General features: G+C 33.6%; 1 protein-coding gene across 10 annotated transcripts in view; it reads left to right on the top strand.

Moving 5' to 3' along the window:
- PTPN3 (protein tyrosine phosphatase non-receptor type 3) overlaps positions 1 to 21530 on the top strand; it is a 291839-nt gene that overhangs the window by 140949 nt on the left and 129360 nt on the right. For 9 of the 10 annotated variants that reach the window (XM_074208223.1, XM_074208222.1, XM_074208224.1 and 6 more), the window contains 5 exons: positions 689 to 796; positions 875 to 917; positions 3703 to 3781; positions 11101 to 11145; positions 13272 to 13324. In XM_074208223.1, the coding sequence (XP_074064324.1) occupies positions 689 to 796; positions 875 to 917; positions 3703 to 3781; positions 11101 to 11145; positions 13272 to 13324 (328 nt within the window). Of the gene's footprint in view, positions 1 to 688; positions 797 to 874; positions 918 to 3702; positions 3782 to 11100; positions 11146 to 13271; positions 13325 to 21530 lie in introns of those variants that run through there. The other variant, XM_074208228.1, reaches the window with a different exon arrangement.

Below are 21530 nucleotides of genomic sequence, written 5' to 3'. Positions count from 1 at the left end.
CTTAATAATTACCTAGCTGTGTGGCCTTGGGTAAGACACTTAACCCTGTTTGCCTTGCAAAAAACTAAAAAAAAACAAACAAAAAAAAGAAAGTGAGGCTTGGAATTCTCTTCCAACTCTAAAAATTCAAAAACTTTTATTTCTTCTTTAAGTTAAAAAAAAACTTCCCAATGTATCAGGACTTATGCAGAGCCAATATGAATGCAGCAAATTAATCATCTAAATAGTAATGATTTTGTGTATTTTGCATTTGATAGTTACAGTATAGCAGTTTACAAGTGTTATTTTATTTAATCTTCATTACAGTCCCGTGAGACAGGTAATACAAGTACTATTATCCCCATTTCACAGGAAGGAAATTTAAGCTCAGGATGCTTACTCAAGGTCATACAAATAAGCGGAATGTCTGGGACTTAAGTACATGTCTTCTAACTCCTAGTTCAGAATTCTCTTTTCAGTATCCTCCAAATTATTTTTTTAAAATAAAATCTGACACTTTTGGATTTTATGTCACTCACATTTTTTAGTGCATGTCTCTCTCTGGTTCTAAGCAAAACCAATCAATGCATTGAAAAAATAAAATTTTAATGCTTTGTTCTTCCAAATTGTTATAAACTCTTATTATGGTTATAAAAAAATAAATATTGATGCTTAAATATTCAATTCTAAATTCTATTCTTTCCTCTAGAAACAAGATACTGGTCAAGTTCTCTTGGATATGGCTTTTAGTCACTTGGGTATAACAGAAAAAGAATATTTTGGTTTGCAACATGGTGAAGATTCATTGGATTCTCCTGTAAGTAGAATCTGTTTTCTATAACTTTGAGGTTTTTATTAAGACTTAAAAATAAAACTTTATTTCCTTATTCAACAGAGATGGCTTGAATCCAGTAAACCAATCAGAAAACAGCTCAAAGGTTTGTATAGTTTTTGTTAACCTTGTTTTATTAGTGTTGCTATGCTACACTTTTTGATGTGTTAATTGGCTTTTCTCTGATATGATATTTGCATTCCTGGGAAGTAAATGATTCCAGGTTTTCATAGGGGAGAGTGAGGTTAGCAAATAGACATGAGAAGGAAAATGGAAAAAAAAAATGTTTAACAAGCTGAGCTCAAGGAAGCTGAGCTCCAAACTAACCCTTCCTAGGCCAGCATGAGAAATAGGTAATACTTCTCCTTTCCCCTTCTCCCCATCCCCCTACCCCCACATACTCATACTGTTTCACACCCTTTTGTCAACATAGGTGTATCTCTGTGAGCACTCACCCACCCAGCTACACAAATACTAGAATACACACTTGATTATATCAGTAGCTCAAGTATCTTTTCAGTAGACTTGTGATGATTAGAGTCCTGGGCTTGGGCACCGGAAGACCTCAGTTTGGATCCTGTAGTTAGTAGTTGTATGATTCCAGGATTTTGGTCTTAGTTGCTCATCTGTAAAATGGAGATAATTGTAGCATCTACCTCATAGGGTTGTTGTGAGGATCATTTGACAATATATGTAGTGCTTTACAAACCTTAAACATCCATTAAACATGTGAGCTATCCTCCTCCTCATCATCATCATTGTGACCACTTCTCCTTTCCCAACAGGAAGCCTATATGAAGGTATATGTGGATATACAAAAATATATGTGTGTATAGACATAACCCATACATGTAGTAATATATGTATGCATGTGAACACACACATTTTACACATATGTATATACATGGGTGTTTTACGTATTTTATCTTCATATATGTGGAGATAGACTAAAAAATGCCCCCTTTGTCAACATGTCAAAAATGTCCCTTAGTCAACATGAATATGTGAAGAAATGTATTCAGTAAACACATTCACATATATAGATAGATTCTCTACACACATAATTTATCCATGTATACATTCAAGTATATGAACCCGTCAACAAGTATTTATTAAAGACCTTTTAGGTGCTAGGCCTTGTTCTGGAAATATGGGTTACAGAGATGAAAATTGAAATATGCCCTATTATCAGAGCCTCTTTTCTTTAGAATTGTAAATATATGTACTTATAAGCTTACTCATAGATGTCTTCACCATCAGAAATATCTTACATGTCTACAGACTTACATTTGAGGCATACACGAGATTAGAGATAATCAAATTTAAGATTAAGGGGGGTACACTTATAAATACCAGTACTGAAAAGATTAGAATAATAGGCAAGAGCAGTCATGAATTAGCAGTTTGATGATGGGTGGATGGGAGAATGAGTGACTAGGTAAGCAGGTGAGAGAGTGAGGCTGAGTAGACTGGTTGGTGCCTTTAGATGAGAGCTGATGGGTAGAACACCAGGTACATAAGAAGATGCATAATAAATACTTGTTGGTGGTTTGAAAAGGTTTAAGTAGCTTTGGAAAATGCTATAGGATATTAGTAAAGCAAATATATTTGCTAATTCATTTTATCTATGCAGAGAATTTCTGGGTCATTATTAAACATTGTTATAATGAATGTCTAATATCAGGCTTAAGGATATCATGTATTCCATTGAAGATGAGATAATGTTGATAAAATTGGTGTTTGCTTTGTGTATCTAGATCTGCACAATACATATTTACATGTATGTTTATACCTATACATATACACATATATATTTATGAATATGGAGCTCATCACATAGGATAGTGGAAGGAGTCAAAGACAAGATCAAAAGACTTGAGTTTTTAATCATGATCCTACTACTGATGATGGACATATTATGTCACTCTTCATAATATAAAATGGAAACAACAGTACTTTCTGTTTTCGGATCATTATGAACATTGAATAAGATGATGCATTTGTGTATATGAATATGCTTTGAAAAGGATGAACTGCTACTTAAGGGTAAAATGTTACATTTCTTAGTGAGAATTTTGCATGCTAAGAATATGTTTATTTGCATTCTAATAAATTAGATTACCTAAATCCTTGGGGTACTTGCTTTTCAATCATGGTGAATTCCACCCATCTTGGAAACTTTACAAACAGAATCCAGTCTAAGCAAGATTTTGCTCTTAGAAAGTAAGCCTCTATCCAACCTTGGAACCATAGAATTTAGAGTGACCTGGTTTATGAAGGGGAAAACTAATCAGTGAAGTTTGGATAGAGATGAATTATTTTGCCCAAATTGTGGAAAGCAACTGAATCTCATGATTAGGCCATACTCTGTAAGAGGAGCTTAAGGATTTTTGCCCATTTCCTCATTATTTGTCTACCGTCAGAGTTGATTTCCACTCTCAGGCACTTTAAGCCTTTAGTAGCCCCAATATTCATCTTTGGTTTATGAGAGCCAAATAACCATCCTTTTATTAGTTATTAGCTAGCCATAATTAACAAATTTATAATTACCCAGAAATTAAATATCTCAAACTTTTCATTGGGCAGCATAGAATGATGTAGAGGATAGAAGAAGCTGTTTGATCACAGATCCACATTATTTCTTTTAAGAAGTCATTAATGAATACTCTTGCAGAAACACTTGACCAAACTATGTATTGTTGACTCAAACTTTTAAAAATTCCACTCTGTATATGTACTTAGCATTTGAAACAAACCCATTTGTGAGTATGGAAGGACTAAGACAATGTAGTATAGCAAAAGTTTGTATTGCTTTTGGAAGAATCACAACTTTAATTGCATTTTTTTTAAAAAAAAGGAAAAATGTAATTTCTTTTTGAAAAATGTTGTAGGACCTTTCCCCTGTAACCTGAATTTTCGAGTAAGATTTTTTATACCTGATCCCAACACATTGCAGCAAGAACAAACAAGGTAATATATTTTTATATTTTCTATGAATATGTAAAATTAGTAATATACAAGTGCTCTTCTTAGTTCTTCAGAACAAAATTTAAATGCTTAGGTACCAAAGTTACTATCCAGAAGAAGATATTAGGTAAACATGTTTTAAATCAAATAAGATTGTTGATTCTCTTGCCTCTATGTGGATCGTCTATTTTGTGACTTAAAAGTGGTTAGTTTTAAATCCTGGACCTTCCTAGTCAGTTCCTCAAGTATGGGTCTGTAGAATGCAAATTAATCTAAGATTTGCCAATTGATTTCCTTTGCATATCTATTATATTGCATGCATGTTATATATGTATTATTTTATTATAATATATTGTTATATGTATTATAATGAACCCCAATGGAATATACATATTGTTTTGTTATAGTAGAATTTATTATGGTGAATACTTTGCTCCAAATCAGATGAAGTTGAGCTAATGACCAGCTTCTCTGGAGTTAATAAACATACAAAAAAGAGGAAGTGGCCAACATCCATCACCTTTCTTCAAGCACTTGTATCTCTTTGATTTCCTATTTTGTTTTGGCAATTTATTTGAGAATTTAGATGGTTTTTTAGTTTGAAAGACAATAACTGATAATGATATATCAAAATTGCAACTATAACTTCATTTTCTTCTACCTACTCCCTATCTATATAGTGTCCAATTTTGTCATCAACAGATTGCTTTCCCTTGCATTGTGGTGAACTGGCAGATTCTTTGATCATACAAGGTTATTATACAAACATTGGCTATATCTAAGGACATCTATAAAACAGTTACCTTAAAATTGAGCTTGTAATTCATTAAATTCAAGATACTCAGATATGCTAAATTCATTGCAAATCTAAATTGAATATGCAAGTTAGAAATCATTTTCCTCCTTTTTGGATGCAGAAATGTCTAAACTGGCAGAACTGGCAACTAGATTGACAGTATCACTGACTCTCCATAATTTCACTGATTTTAATCTTACCTCCTTTTGCCAGGAGGAGTCTTAGAGTTTGTTAGCTTTCTGTTCAGGGAAGGTTCTGTGAATGAGATGTTATACCAAATTGAATCACTACTCAAAACACAGACATGGGTCTTATGGCTGATAGTTCTATAGTTGTACATGATGGATCAAGGTCATAAAATGATAGAATTTTTTAGTATGGAAAGAAATCCCAAGGATCATTTCCTTCAACCTCCCACTGAGTGAGGAATATCTTCCTTGTTATATATAATTCCATCCTCTACTAAAATTCCTCACAAGATTGTAGAGTTTAGAGCTAAAGTGACATTGGGGATCACTCAGTCCAACCTTCTCAGTTTACAGATGAGGAAACAGCCTTAAGTAACTACCACCTGGAAAAACTTGTTCTACTTTGGGGAGGATTCTGTTCATTAGAAAATTCTTTGTTACATTAAACTTCTTTGTAATTTCAATTCATTGGCTTTGATCCAGCCTTCTTGAACAACATAGTTTATTCCTTCTTCATTTCAGCCCTTCTAATATCATCTGTCATCTCTCCTCTCAGCCTACTCCAAGATAAACATGTTTATTTACCCCAATCATGCCATCTTAGGCAGTAGTTTCCAGACTTTTTACCATCATAATTGGCCCTTTGAAACACATTTTAGTTTTTCACTGTCTTTCCTAAAATATATTGCCTGGAACTGTCCATAGTACTTTCCATGTCTTCTGACCAGCCAGGGCACAATGGGGCCATCCTTGTCATCTTCACATTATTCATGCAGGCTGAGATTGCATTAACTTTTTAAATAACACATTATACAGTTGGTCCTTATATTAAGCTTCTGGTCAACCAAATCCCTCAGATCTCTTTTCACAAGTCTTCCATATTCTATACTTGCTGCAATTGAACCTTAAATGCACATCTTGAGTTTATTACTGGTTCCATAATAACTTGTAGATTTCAGTCTATTACTCTGACCTATAGATGAGTCACTGAACTCTGAGGAATTGATACTGTTAGAATTTGTAGCCAAGAATGATTGGGAACAGGCATAACTCAATAGACTGATTCTATTTTCTTCTCTCTCTCTCTCTCTCTCTCTCTCTCTCTCTCTCTCTCTCTCTCTCTCTCTCTCTCTCTCCCCCCCCCCCACCCCCACTCCTTCCTTCATGTCTTTCTTTAAAGCTGTCAGAAAAACATGAATTACATTTTTGAAATATGCCTTTTGGATAGAGTACCCTTAAAAAGAGCTTCAGTTCTTTGCTTCAATTAAAAATAAGACCTAAAGTTCTCTTCCACGTTTTTCTACTGGACCTTAAGTTAAAAAAAACAAAGGGGGGAAAACTCCATTCTCAGTTAGATACTGCTTGGTGTCAGAGATAGAATGCTAGGGCTGGAGTCGTACAAATCCAACTTTCAACACTTATAAGTTGTGTGACTATGGGCAAATCATTTAACATCCGTCTGCTTCAGTTTACTCATCTGTAAAATGGGGATAATAATTGTACCTCATAGGGTTGCTATGAGAATCAAATGCCTTGTACACCTTAAAATTCCATGTAAATTCTAGCTTTTATTACTGATGTTATTACTATCATCATCATCATTGTCATCATCTTCATTATCATTTTTAGGGGTCTCTTATTTGGTACTGGGACCCCCATGTAATTAATTTATCCAATATAGGCTCATCATGACCGGAGAAGATTTTAATGATATTTAATTAATTTAATATTTAATTAATGATATTTAATTTAATAATATTTAATGATATAGTCATAAATGATGGTCTGAGAGGTTTCTAATAGATTACTTCTGGAGACAGCATGGTGTAATGCTAATCTTGGAATAAAAAAGATTTGGGTTCAAATTCTGCCTCATTCATTAGCTATATGGGATTGATTAAATCATTTAACCTTTCTAAGCTTCAATTTGTTCATCTGTAAAATATAGCTTGAAAGGAGCTCCTTTAGTTTGTTTTGTTGTTCAATTGTTTTTCAGTTGTGTTTGACAACTTTGCGACCCTATTTGGCACAAATAATAAAATGGTTTAACCATTTCCTTCTCCTAATTATTTTACAATTTAGGAACTGAGGTAGACAGAATTGTTACTTGCCCAGGATCACATAAGTGTCTGAGGTCAGATTTGAGCTCACAAAACCTCATTCCAAACCCAGTGCTTTATCCACTGCACTACCTAACTGCCATAAGAGCACATGCATTGCAGGATAGTTGTGAAAATCAAATAAGGTAATATAAATGTTTTGCAAAACCTTAAAGCACTCTAAAGGAGTATAGTTTTAGAGCTAGAAAGAGCCTCATAAGTTAATTCTTTTTCCTACAGAAAAGGAAACTGAGAGCCATAACTTTAAATGACTCCCCATGGTCATGTAGGTAGCAAGAGACAAATAAGGGATTTGAACCCAGATCCTCTGATCCCCAAGTTCAGTGCTCCTTCCATCATGCCTTTAAGTGTAATGTAAATACAAATTATTATCATTCTCAACAACATCATCATCATCATCATTTTTCAAAGATATCCTATCTGTTTGATTCTGTGTCTCTTCACCATCATTTGGATTTCATCTCACTCCTGTCATTTAGAGTCTGGTCATATTAGATTGCCATTTCTTGGAGACACATGCTAGATTTTATTTTGTTTGGGTTTTTTTTTAGTTTCCTGATTTATATTCCCATGTGGTAATTCATCAGATTATGTTAAAAAGCTGTTTTTCCAATAGGAGTCAATTTGGCCATTCTAAAATTACTATTTGTTTATCTGTAACCTCCTTCTCTCTACTCCCAACCTTGAAGAAAATTGAATAGTTTAATTATATTTCATTATTACTTTGGGTAAACATAGAAACCTGCAGAAAACCATAACTGAAAGCTGTATTGCTTAGCAATACAGATAATAATGCCCACATGCAACCTATGTTGAAAGAATACAGTTTTAAAACCTAGATAAGCAGAATTTAACAAAGTCGTATGTTCCCCACATGAATTTTTAAAAGAATGTTAATGCTTTGGTTAACTTGGTGGTGATGCTGATGCTGATGACTTAAAAGTAATTATGAAACTATTAAATAATTTTTATACCTTAGTGCTTTTTTATATAAAATGTAAATAGTGAATTTCTCTTTTAATTTAAGTGTTAAAATAGATACAATTGAACTTGGACAACCTCATATTTATTCACATTTTTATGTCAAACAAGAAGTTTTCTTTTTTTAAAAAATTGCCAAAATTCTTCTTTTCCTCTTCTGCCACCAGTTCTCTCATCTATCATCAATTTTAATAAGGTGTCCTTTTTTATATTGTCCAGATGTTGGAGCTAACTATATTCCTTTTAAATTTTATTTTAAAAAAGAGAACTAGAACCAACTGTCATGTATGTCAGTATAAGTAAATTCCTTCCAGCATTTTCATGGGATGTTGAATCACAGGAGTACTCCACCCCCCGAGACTTTATGTCAGTGTCATAATTGGCAACTAACTTGTTTAAAGATAATTTAAAAGTTCTCTCTATAATGAGTGAAGGTTACTGTTTTGATGAAATTAAGTAAGGAAGATCTTGGTTTACGTTCTTCCTCTAGCACTTTCCAATTGTTTATGACTCTGGACTTCTATTCTCTCATCTGTCAAGTGAGGGGGTTGGTCTGAATGGTCTCTAAGGTTTCTTGTGGCTGTAAATCTTTTATTATGTGATTATACATCTGTTCCAGTATTCACTGATTTTTTTTTAAATTTTGTGTCTACTATCTAAGCCAATTTGTTGACTAATATAGTTGAGTCAATGTGAAATTCATCCTAATCCATTCTTTAGAGTGTCATTATTATAAGGGAGAATTTGTTTTCTTTTCCAAAGAGATTAACATCTTTTGTGAAATCAGCTGGCTAAGACATACCAATATTAATAGATGTCATCCTTTGAATGTATTGTTCTGCTTTATTGAGTACCCACCATGAAAGTGTGCTGTCAGTCATAGAAAGAAAATACTGTAATTGTATATGAAAGAATTCCTGGGCTAAGTTGAGTTTGTCTTCACAAACTAGTTATCTTTACTTATTCAGTTAATTCATTCATGCATATATACATATATATATATATATATATATATATATGTATGTAAATAATTGTTGTTGGTGAGACTAATAATCTCATTACTGGAAAGAATTCCCTGGTTTGGAATTTCCCTTAACCAATGTAGATCTCAGATGGCCAACTCATCTGTAATTTAGTCTTAGATTAATGTCTGGTAAGATCAAGAATTTTAATAAATGGCCTTGGGCCATATAGCCAATATATATTTTAGACAAGATTTTAATCCTGGTATTCCAGATTCTGAGATTTGCTCCTTTCTCCTCAATGCCTTGCTGCTTCTCAGAAATACTTACTTTTAGGTCATTTAGGTTGTTGACATTTTTAGTAATGACAGTGTGCCAGATATGATTAGAGGGATAAATTCTTCTCTCTGTAATGAAAATTACTTCTTTTCAGCTGCCTGAGAGAGCTAGATGTAACACTCCAGGAAATACCTTTTGTGTCAGCATCCTACTCTTGGTTCTAGTATAGTAAAATGAAACTTAGTTCAGCATGATTTCAGTCAAGTGGTTAATTTTCCAAAAAAAAAAAATAACTCTTTGACTCATCAAATATATATATATATTTAATTATAATGATGGAGAAAGCAAACATGCTTTCTTTCTTTCTTTTTTTTTAGGTTTTTGCAAGGCAAATGGGGTTAAGTGGCTTGCCCAAGGCCACACAGCTAGGTAATTATTAAGTGTCTGAGACCGGATTTGAACCCAGGTACTCCTGACTCCAGGGCCGGTGCTTTATCCACTGTGCCACCTAGTTGCCCCTACAAACATGCTTTCTATAAGAAATTTGGTTATGAGTCTTAAAGTGAATAATTGGGTTCACAGCAGATTTCATAGATGACATGCTTATCAGATTTTCAGATGATAAAGCTGGGAGGCCAGAGTTGGAATTCAAATAGATTTGAACACCTAGATGTTGAGCTAAATTGAATAAGATGAATGCAGATGATAATTAATGTAGTTATTATAATTGGGATCAAAAAATCAGTTTCACAAGAACAAGATTATAAAGATCTGAGGAGTTTTTAAGAACTTGAAATTCAGTAGTAATCAACAGTTATAGATGGCAGTCAAAAAAACCCTAATTTGATCTGAGTTGGCAGTGAACAGAAGCTAGTTTCCGGGAATAAGGAGGTGATAATTCTCCTGCACTCTGCTGATCAGACAACATTTAAAGTATTGTGTTCCATTTTGGACCTGATGTTTTAGGACAGATTGAGAAGCTGGAGAACATTTAGAGTAGAACAAGGATGATAATGGAGCTTAGGTTCATGATGTAGAAAGATCAGATCAGAAAAATTGAAATATTTAGTTTTAAAGAGGTCTTAGCGGGGCGGCTAGGTGGCGCAGTGGATAAAGCACCGGCCCTGGAGTCAGGAGTACCTGGGTTCAAATCCGATCTCAGACACTTAATAATTACCTAGCTGTGTGGCCTTGGGCAAGCCACTTAAAACCCCATTTGCCTTGCAAAAAAACCTAAAAAAAAAGTCTTAGGGAATGGCTCATGATAGCTGAATTTGAGGATTTTAAGGGCTAGCACTTATTCTGCTTTGACCCCAGAAGGTAGATCAACAACCAGTGGATAAAATCTTCAAAGAGGGGAATTTAGGTTTAAGATAAGAAAAAAAAAACAACTCCCTAAATAGAACAGCCCGGAAATAAAATGTATATAGAATTGGATATCTTCATACAAAAACTGGGTCACTATTTCTCAAATATATTTTAGTAAGCTTTTTCAGGTATATGGATTGAACTAAATGACCACTGACATTCATCCCTTACTATTCTTTAATTATCATGCTTTAAATAATACTTCCATTATTAAAAAAAAAAATAAAGAATGAACAAATGAAAATGAAAAGAAAGGGTATGTTCACATGGGAAAAGTAGTGGTAAACATTTTGAAAAGGTCAGGATCAAACTCCTAACTATTCAACAGTCATTCCATTTTTAGAAGACTTAAATAATGGAAGGAAAGGCTATAAGAAATGAGAAGAGTGAAAAGGAAAATGGTAAACTAGAAAGAGTATTTCAAAAACAAAGGCTTTAAGATGAGTATTAGTAGTCTTAATGAATGATATGTAAAATTCATAAGCATACACAATGACAATTGCATATTGTTAGAAAAATATTTCTAGTTATGCAAGTTTTTAAATGTACATGTTTTGTTCTTGCCTTTTCAAATCTCTTATTTTAATTTAAATTTAAATTAATTTAAATATTTTTTATTGCTTCATAGGCACTTATACTTCTTGCAACTGAAAATGGATATTTGTGAAGGAAGGTAATGAAAATTTTTATTTTCTTCCTCTTAAATCACTTGACTTTGAAAAAAATAGCTTTTTTCATGGCAGTTTCTTCTAAAGCAAGTTCCTTCATTCAAAGAAATCTTCCTGAAGCCATACTGTCCTTTTTTTCTTCTATTAGACATCTTGGTGTTTAGAATGCTACTCAGTATATTCATGCTTCTTTGTAAAAGTTTAGGCTTTAGCTGCTATAGTAATTCTAAACTTTGATATTCTGTCTAGACTTCTAAGACTTTTTTTTTTAGGTTTTTGCAAGGCAAATGGGGTTAAGTGGCTTGCCCAAGGCCACACAGCTAGGTAATTATTAAGTGTCCGAGACCGGATTTGAACCCAGGTACTCCTGACTTCAAGGCCGGTGCTTTATCCACTATGCCACCTAGCAGCCCCCTGACTTCTAAGACTTTTTTTAGACATTATCAAAATCACTTCCTCAGTAAACATCCTGTGAAAGGCAGAATTTGGTAAAAAGGCAGCTTCTAAACAATTTAAAATGATTTGGATGTTAGAGTCAGTCATATTCTGATCTTTGGCATTAAAAACTTAAGAAACTCCTGGAAGAAGTGGGGAAACCAGAATACTTTTGGGGAATACTTATAGGGAAGAGATTAAGTAGTGACATAATGGAAAAAACAGTAGGTGTGGCAAAGTGAAAATAACTGAGAAAAGTAGACATTTTAATTGTTCCCTTTGAGTTCCCTCCTTCATCCCCTAAATCTGTGTTTGATTTCTTTTTTGGGGGAAATAGCAGAGGGATTAAAGTCATTTGGGAGGTTATATAGTATTATCTTGTCTGAGTTTGGACTGTTTGTGTCTGATAATTGAGTTTCATTTGCCTATTAAGTTCACCTTATGTAGGATGTTTTGTGTTTGGATAAATAGGTTTTCTGGAAAGAGGAGACAGAATATGAGAGAAAATAGAACATGCTCTCATTAAGTTCAGTTAATATCCATTAAGTATCTACTTATGTGAAGGCTCAACTCTTTAACATTTACATTGATATACCTTTAAATATCTTTCCCAACTCTCATGACCCCCCTCTTTTATTTTATCATTATCAAAAGCAGTTATGTCTCCATAATTTTATTTTAGTCCTTCTATCCTCCAACTGCTTCTTTCTTCTCATTTCTGCCTTCACTTCAGTCATGAATCTCTTCATTCTCTTTTCTTTCAATCTCTAACTTCTTTTGCCAATTTCATTCCTTTAGTCTTGACCATTTCAACTTGGCACTGTCCTCCATTCTTGAATTCTTGAATTCTTTCTCCCTAATTTTTTTCCTGCTAACCATTAACCCTGGTCACCCCTCTACCATCTCCCTTTTTTTGTTGTTGAGTTGCTTTTTTCAATTGTGTCTGACTCTTCATAAACTTATTTGGGTTTTCTTGGCAAAGACACTGAATTGGTTTGCCATTTTCTCTCCAGTTCATTTTACAGAATAGGAAACAAAGACAAACAGGGTTAAGCAACTTGTCCAGTATCACATAACCTGTAAATGTCTAAAGACAGATTTGAACTCAGGAACATGAATCTTTCTGACTTCAGGCCCAGTGTTCTTTTCATTACTCCACCTAGCTGTCCCTCTGACACTTACCATGAGCCCCAAAATAGGAGTGTTAATATTTGCTAGGTTAATGCAGTTTAGCCTGACCCCTATCACTAATGTAAAAGCCAGAGATTGTTTTTTTGTCTAGATAATGTATACATTTTGGGTTGTTTTCTAACTTTAAAAAAACTCCTTTAATTCTAGTTATATTAAGAATTTTCCAAACCTTGCAAGTGGCATACCTATTTGAGTTGAATGATTTTCTTTCAGTGTAGCAAAAATTCCTTTTAAAAATAAATTAAAAGGGGTGGCTAAGAGGCACAGTGAATAGAGCACTGGCCCTGGAGTTAGGAGTACCTGAGTTCAAATCCGGCCTCAGACACTTAATAATTACCTAACTGTGTGGCCTTGGGCAAGTCACTTAACCCCATTGCCTTACAAAAACCTAAAAAAAATCAATAAAAGGTAAACTCCACAATTATTTGTGATTGAATATTATCGTTCACTTTTATTCAGTATATTATTGAATTTTCTATTTCTTGATTTTTTTTTTTCCTTCTAGGTTAATGTGCCCTCTTAATTCTGCAGTTGTTCTTGCATCATATGCTGTACAATGTAAGTAGTAAATATGTATTTTAGTATGATAGAAAGGTATTGAACAGCTGAGCTTTCATTAACAGCATTTCTGCTAACATCTCAGCAAATCTAATTCTGTTACATTTATTAGAGATGCCAGCAAGTGGAAATCTAGTGGAAATATCCAGTTGTTTTTTTTTTTTTTTTTTTGGCTGCTCCTACTTCCATCCTCTGTTAGTTTCTTCTCTGATACAGTTTCCTTTTTTTGTGGGCAAATGGGAAACTAGCTCCAGAGGGGCTATCTGGAATTCTGGATAAGAGAATGAATTAATATTGATCACATAAGTGATATTTTTAAAATGTGACTTTTCTTTCTTATTTTTCCAATTATATGTAAAGACTATTTTCAAAATTAATTTTTATAAGATTTTGGGTTCCACAGTTTTCTCTATTCTTTACTTCCTTCCCCTTTCCCCTTGACAGTAGGGAATCTGATATGGATTACACATGTACAACTGTGGTAAAAAATATTTCCTTATTAGTCATGTTGTGAAAGAAGACTCAGAAGAAAAAAGGGAAAAATATCATAAAACATTTTTAAGAATTGAAAATAGTATGCTTTGGTCTGCATTCAGACTTTATAGTTCTTTCTCTGGACATGGATGGTATTTTCCAACAAGAGATATTTTTAAAGATGACCTTAGATAAGTTTACTGCAGTGGTGCTTTTTGAATATGAATTTTAGAAAAGGAATACTTTGTTTATAAATTTAAATTTCTCCTAATAGGCAGATTATGGAAATAACTGAAAAAAAGAGAAGGTTAATAAGAGATGTGGTAGAATTAGCAAAAACAAATTATTTGGGGGGCAGTTATAAAGCTACTTGATCAGAAAAGTCAAATAATTTAGCATCTACTAAAGCCTAGTCTTTTCTTTATAAATACTAAGCTTGCTTTATGATTTAAGAAAATATTTTTGGTGGCATTAGCGGAATCAGTATGTTAAAGGATATAGAGTTTACCTGAAAGCCTAGGCTTGGGCTCCACTCTGACAAATACTGACCTTGGTACTCATTTAACCTGTTGAATTGAAGAGGAGATGCCAATTTGCATTGGTAATGGAAGTTCTCTTACCATGAGTTTCCTGCACTAAATAAATCACTAGACATTATCTCTATTAGGTAGATAGTAGGGATAGTTCAGATTATTTTTTCGGTTTAAAACTTTTAAAGGAATCACCAGTTTTCTACTGTTCTTATGACATAATTCATAGTAGTAATTGTAGACTTTGCTTGTTTGAGGTGCTGAGAAGTTATGTGTTCATGGGATCTTCCAGTACCAGTGAAATCACAGGACAACAACAACAAATGTCAAAATAAATTTCAGATAATTTATATAACTATTCAGAATACTGTGAATGGAATATAAGGATGAGGAATCCTTATGGAATGTTCACCCTTAAGGATGAAACACAACAAAAACTCATAGCAGTAGAAATGTTATCAAGAAGGATAGTGATGATAATTGAAATTCATTCCCCATATATGCATACATACATGCATACATGCATACATATGCAAACTAATTGGATTGGGGTCTTTCTCATGTTTCAAAGAACAAGCTCTTCTTTTTACTGTATTATTCATATATATATATTCATATATATATATATGAATAATTATATTTTACAAAAAAGGAATTCTCATGACTACTGCTGTATGGTAAAAGAGTGATTCCTTTTTTTTCTTAACCACAGTCCTTCGAAGGGTCAGGCATGCAAATTTCTGAAAGGAGTCTTGTTGAATAATAATAATAATAATAATAATTTTCCAGCAATCTTGCAAGGTTAAGTAAAGAGGAAGACTGGTCAGAATTGTTGGAACTGCTTAGTGAACAGTGATAGAAAAAAATAAAATTTGAGTGGAACTGAAAAATAAAATTTGAGTGGAACTGAAAAGATTAGATAATTAATACATTTGAGTTGGAGTCTTTTAGAACATAAATTTTAGAATAAGAATAATTTTTGAAAATTTGTGTTTTCTTCATTTCTTATGATAGCACCTTATACATTAATGATTGTTGAATTAAAAAAAAAAGTAGAGAAAGATCTGTCTTTTTAACTTACCAGCAAATAGATTGGGGAAATTTTTAATTCATTGAATAAATTGGCATTTTCTCAAATAAAATGGGGAAATTTTTTTTTATTGGTTTGAGGGAATCTTGAAGCATTCTAAAGTTGACTTGAAATTTAAAATTCAATCATGCTTTCTAGCATCTTTGTGATAGATAGAACTGGCCTGTTTCAAACTCAGATTCCTCTGACTCAGCCTTCCTCCACTTGTTGCCCACCAGTTTTTTGCTTTGTTGCTCATTATTTCTTGAATATTCTCTGCAAAGAGACTGAAGTTGTTCTGGGCTTCCTTTTTCCTTAAATATTCTAACTCTTTCTCAGCTCTCTGTACTTTTGGTATTTAAGTTTTCCTTTTCAAAGAAAGTCATAGCATAAATTTTCATCTTCCCCATGATAAGTCCCTACTTAGATATTTATTTTCTTTTGGTGTCAGAGAAAAACAGCCCTTTCTAAAGTTAAGCCTTTGAATTGTCCTCTGGATACTTGTAATCATGGAACTGTAGATTTAGAGCTGGAAGTTGTACTTAAGAGATCATCTATTCTAACTCTCTTATTATATTGATCCTAGATAAGGAGAGAGATCTTGGATTCCCACTGAAGTCTTCTGACTCTAAATCTAGTTTTCTTTCCACTTAACCTTGCAACTTGATTTTTTTTTTCTCCTGTATTCAGTATTTTACAAAGTTCTTTGTTTTGGAATGTCTCTTGAATTTATCCCTTCTACTTTATCCCTGTTATTAACATTCTTTTCCAATTAATCCTCACCTCACACCTGGACTATTGTAACAATTTCTGGTCTTTCTGGTTCAGAAACTCTACTACTATCCATTATATCAAGACTACTGTTTCCAGACTAATCTTCCTAAAATAACACCTGTCATGGCATTCTACTCTTCATCAGTTCCTGAATATCCACATAGAAGATTTTTCTGTTGCTGATGAGGTTCTCCAAAGGGTCCCTTTTATAGGTGGCTTCATTTTCTCCAGTCCCAAGACATGACAGAGTCTCCATAAAATCTATATTTTTTCTAGAAGAAATGGTCTAACCACCCACACTTAGAAAACAAAGTGGACTTTTTGTTTATTTTAGAGCATATTACAGAAACTAATTTTTTAAAAAAAATGTCTTACGGTGTGTAGCTTGTGTGTACTTTGATTAGTTATTGAGTAGGACCCAGCATTGAATAAGAAGAGATTAGACTAGGCTGGATGTGGAAAATTATATCATTCTTTAAATGGCACCAAATTGCTCACTGCAGCAAAAGTCCATTTTTTTAACATTAATATTCTCCAGGTGATGTTTTATATATATATATATATATATATATATATATATATATATATATATATATATATATATATATGTGTGTGTGTGTGTGTGTGTGTATGTGAAAATGGAAAAATGCATAGTTGTTGTAAGTAGGAGACTGATGATGACTTGCATTTGAAAACTGTCATAATAGCTATTATCAGGGATATATGCATGACTGGAGAAGGAGGTAGGGTAGTCATATATTAAGAGTGAAGGATGGCCCTGGTGTTGCCTTGATAGATCTGAAATCAACGAAGAGCCAGAGAAGAAGGCCATCAGTCCTTTAAATTGATCCTTTACAAAGAATTTGCAGACAGACATGGATAGGAATCCTACAGGATAGGAAGGCATTATTGCTTTGAACTGTATCAGTAGGATGGATGAGGTCATGAATCCAGTTGTTGCATATTAAGTATATTAAGTCTTAACTCCTTTGCTTGACTTCTGTGACCTTCATTCTCTGGTCTTCTATTACCATATTTCCCATGTATAAATTATACCTTAATTTTTGGGCACAAAAATTTGAAAAAAAATTACATAAAGTTGTTGAACTCACATTTTATTCATCATAAAATTCATACAGTTCCTCATCACTGTCAAAGCTCCCATCCATTAACTTGTCTTCATCTGTGTTTGATCTTGAATCACTGTCTTCATATATTGCCTCATCCTCAGTTCCATCTATGGCTTTTGAAATGCTACACTTCTTAAATGAATTGACACAAATATCAATCTTGATCCCAGGATTTTCTCTTATAGTTGCATTTCTTCACTCTTCCTACTGGTATCAAATTGTCCTCACAAGACTTTATCAGCATAATTTCCATTCACTTTTGCCAACTGGATCATTTTTAATTTGAATTCAGCACTTTATGAAAATCTTTTCTGAGCCATTTCTGAGCAGAATATGGCAAAATGTAACTTAATATACCAATAACAAATGCAAAACAATATGAGTGCAAAGACAAAAAGTGCAGGAAAAGTGGGAAATGCTAGTAAAAAATCTACAACCACTGTATAAGATGCTCCCTATTTTTAGATCCCAAATTTTTCAAAAAAGGGTGCATCTTATACATGGGTAAATAAGATATCATTTGGTGATATAATGGATAAAGTACTAAACATGGAGTCCAGAAGACCTTAGTTCAAATCCAGTTACAGACATTTTCTAGCTCAGTAACACTGGGCAAGTCACTGGACAACCTCTGTATGCCTCAGTTTCCTTATCTGTAAAATAAAGATAATAAAAGTGCCTACCTCTCAATGTTACTTGTAATGGTAAAGTGAGATAATATTTGTAAAACCCTTTGCAAACTATAAATTGTTATATAAATGCTTTAGTAGTAGAGGTTGGTAGGGATGGTAGTAGTAAACAACTGCCCTCCCTTCCTTCCTTATTCTTTCCCTCCTTTCTTACTTTATTCCTTTATCTCTTCTCTCCTTCCCTTCTTTCCTCCCCCCCCTCCTTTCCTTCCCTTTCTTTTTGTCCTTCCATTGAGTGAATAGGAAAAACTGAAAACTATTACACAGTGATTATAGAATTTGCAAAATAAAATGCTAACTTAGATCCAAGTGGAAAGGTTATTAAAGAATGAATAATCCTGACAATCACTACCTGCAATTTTAGTATTAAATTATGATAATAGTCAATATTTGAATACTTCACTTCTACCTTCCCAACATAGCTTGTTGGTTCTGCTAGAATAAATTTTACTTCATCACATTTTGTGTTACACTCACCAATAAAGATCTTAGCACTTGAGCATGGTTCCATTATTTATCTTTAAAATATGAAGATCCTTTAATTTGTTTTTTTTTAGGTTTTTGAAAGGCAAATGGGGTTAAGTGGCTTGCCCAAGGCCACACAGCTAGGTAATTATTAAGTGTCTGAGACCTGATTTGAACCCAGGTACTCCTGACTCCAAGGCTGGTGCTTTATCCACTCCGCCACCTAGCTGCCCCTGAAGATCCTTTAATTTCAAAAAATTTGAAATCCTTTTTCACAAGTATTCCATTTTTGGAGTCTTACTGAATGAAAACAATATAACACTTAACATACTGTTTTATACTTCTTCCTTAATTGGTTCAAATAGGCTTATTTTTCTCTGATTAAGCTATTAATTTAAATTCTTGGAACCTCAATATGAACCAAGACTTTAGAGACCCCCTGCATTTCTTTGTCTTTTTCACACATATATACTAGAAACTGGAATTGAACCTATAGTTTCATTGGTGTAGACCACTCCCATTAAGGAAACTCCCTCTTCCAATGCATGTCAGCATCCATTCTGAAATTTTTAATCTTAGAGGGAGGCATTGAAATATTAAGGGATTTGTCCAGGGTCATATAGGTATAGTATGTGTCAGAGACAAAACTTGAGCTTATATTTTCCTTACTGATAAGCCAGTTCTTTGTTCACTATTCCATGTTGTCCATCTGTGTCCTAGAATGTTAGTACTAGAAAAGACCTTCAAGATCACCTAGTCTGAGAGTTTACAATATTACCATATTGCATGTGTCAAAGTCCTCTTGACTCATTTTCTCTAATTTAAAAGTTTCTTAGCTGCCTTATTCTTTTTAAAAATATGTCATCTCTTTCTGACCTTACCTTTTGATTTCTACTGCCTATCTGCATTACTTGAACCTTAAATACAGTCCAGAATGATTTAGTGAAAAAGGAGTCTTGGATTCAAAATTTGGCTCTACCACCTAGGAGCTGAATCAAGTTGCTTGATCTTTTTGTGTCCTAGTTTCCCATGTGTAAAATTATGGACTTGGAGCAAGTAATAGTAAAGATCTCTACCAACTGTAGATTTTCCATATTTTGATTTTGATCCCATGAATTGTTTAAAACTAATATTGCTGCTAGCAACCAGCATCCTTTATAAATTTTCTGAAAGGAATTGATCCAACAAAACAATTCTTCAGTGGCAATTTCTTAATAAGATGTTATCTCTACTATTAAAAAATTTATAAGCAAATATTTAATTTAAAGTTTTGAGTACTTCCTGCAAGATCACAAAGTAGTCAAAAGTGAAAGAAACAATTTTCCCCAACAATAACAACTGCCAAGGTTAAGGGTGGAGGGTGTGGGGGAGTGAGGGAATGGGGGAGGAGGAGGGAGAAGAAGGGGGGAGGAGAACAAGCCATTAAAAATATAATGAATTATGAGAGGACTTCAGTTTAATCTTGAGACAGAGTCCTAGTATTGTTCCTAGAGACTTGTGCTCCCTATTCATGGGTAAAGGATGCTAGAGGGACAAAGTGATTTCTTCATCCTGACCTCGAAGCTGAAGGAATGATGGGCTATACAAGGGTTGAACAGCATCCTGCTGAGGATAGGTACAGCAAAGGAGAAAATCATCAAAGTTGTCTTTGCAATTCTACAGTATACTGCTTCTTCAAGCATCATAATACTTCTTTCTTAATTGTTTCAAATAGGTTTATTTTCTCTGATTAAGCTATTAATTTAAATTCTTAAACCCTAAATATGAACCCTGCATTGGGATCCTTTGCATTTTCTTTTGTCTTCCTTACACACCTGATATATACTAGAAATTGGAATTGAACCTGTGGTTTCATTGGTATAGACTACTCCCGTTAAGGAAACCCCCTCTATCAATGCATATCAGCATCCATTCTGAAATTTTTAATCTTTGATGTTTTTCTGGGAGCATCGAAATGTTAAAAAGGGGAAATATGTAAAATGCTTTGTAAATATAAAGTTCTTTGTAAATGTTAGGTATTACTGAGGAATCTGTCTACTATTGATATTTGTCTATTTCTGGTGTAGAAAGAAGGTCTAAAGATGGGGTTATTGCCATTTTATCTATTCCAGCCACTTCTAGAACCATTGTCATCTGCTCACATTTTCTCTTCCTCTTCTACTCCTCTGTGGGGTGGATAGAGATGAAGAGGGAACAGGATTAGGACAAATTGTTCTAAGACTAGACTAGAGAAAGTGGGAAAGGGAAAGAGAGAAAGAGGGAGTCCCTGGAACCTTCCTAGTGACAGAGAAGGGAAAGTAAATAAGCATTTACTAAATGTCAGGCACTAGGCTAAGTACTCTTTACAAATAATATCTCTTTTAATCCTCACAAAAACTCTGTGAGATAGGTACTGGTATTATCCTCATTGGTTGAGGAGACTGAAGCAAACAGGTTAAGGGACTTGCCTAGGTTTACACCTAGCAGCCCCTAGTGTTTGTGGAAGAAGCCAAAAGAATAACTGTTGTTGAGGAAAGACCAGTAGAGAGTGAGAATAAAGTTGAGTTCAGAATGTTACAGAACTTTAAAAGTGTGATGTAAGATAAATAATAGATTTTTAAAAATAGAATTAAATTAGTTAATCATGAAACATTATGTTAAAGAGACTATTAATGTATAGGTCTAGGAGTAAGAGACATAGGAAAAAGTTCTTGATTAAGATAATTTATAGGGATTAGACCTGTGATTTCATGAATATAGCATGGATGTTCTCAGTCTCTCATTATTGGCATGTCAATACTTTTGCTGCAGTTTATAGTCTTAGAACATTGCCTAGAGCATGAGGTACAATGATTTGCCCAGAAGTCAAAAAAAAAAAACTAGTATATGTTAGAGAAAGGGACTGAATATATTATCTAGTTTCCATTGCCAGCATTCTCTTGTTCGAAGAAATAATTGGAGAAAATTTTCTAGAATGTAAAACAGTAATCAATCCACAGGCAAAGAAAATTAATAGGGCTTCAACATGCAGGAATTAAAAACTGTAGTCTCTAAAAGTATAATTATCAAATTTCAGAATGATAATGATAGTTTTTA

The sequence above is a fragment of the Macrotis lagotis genome, chromosome X, assembly GCF_037893015.1.
Source record: "Macrotis lagotis isolate mMagLag1 chromosome X, bilby.v1.9.chrom.fasta, whole genome shotgun sequence".
NCBI classification, from domain to species: Eukaryota; Metazoa; Chordata; class Mammalia; order Peramelemorphia; family Peramelidae; genus Macrotis; species Macrotis lagotis.
This window is presented reverse-complemented; position numbering and strand designations above follow the sequence as displayed.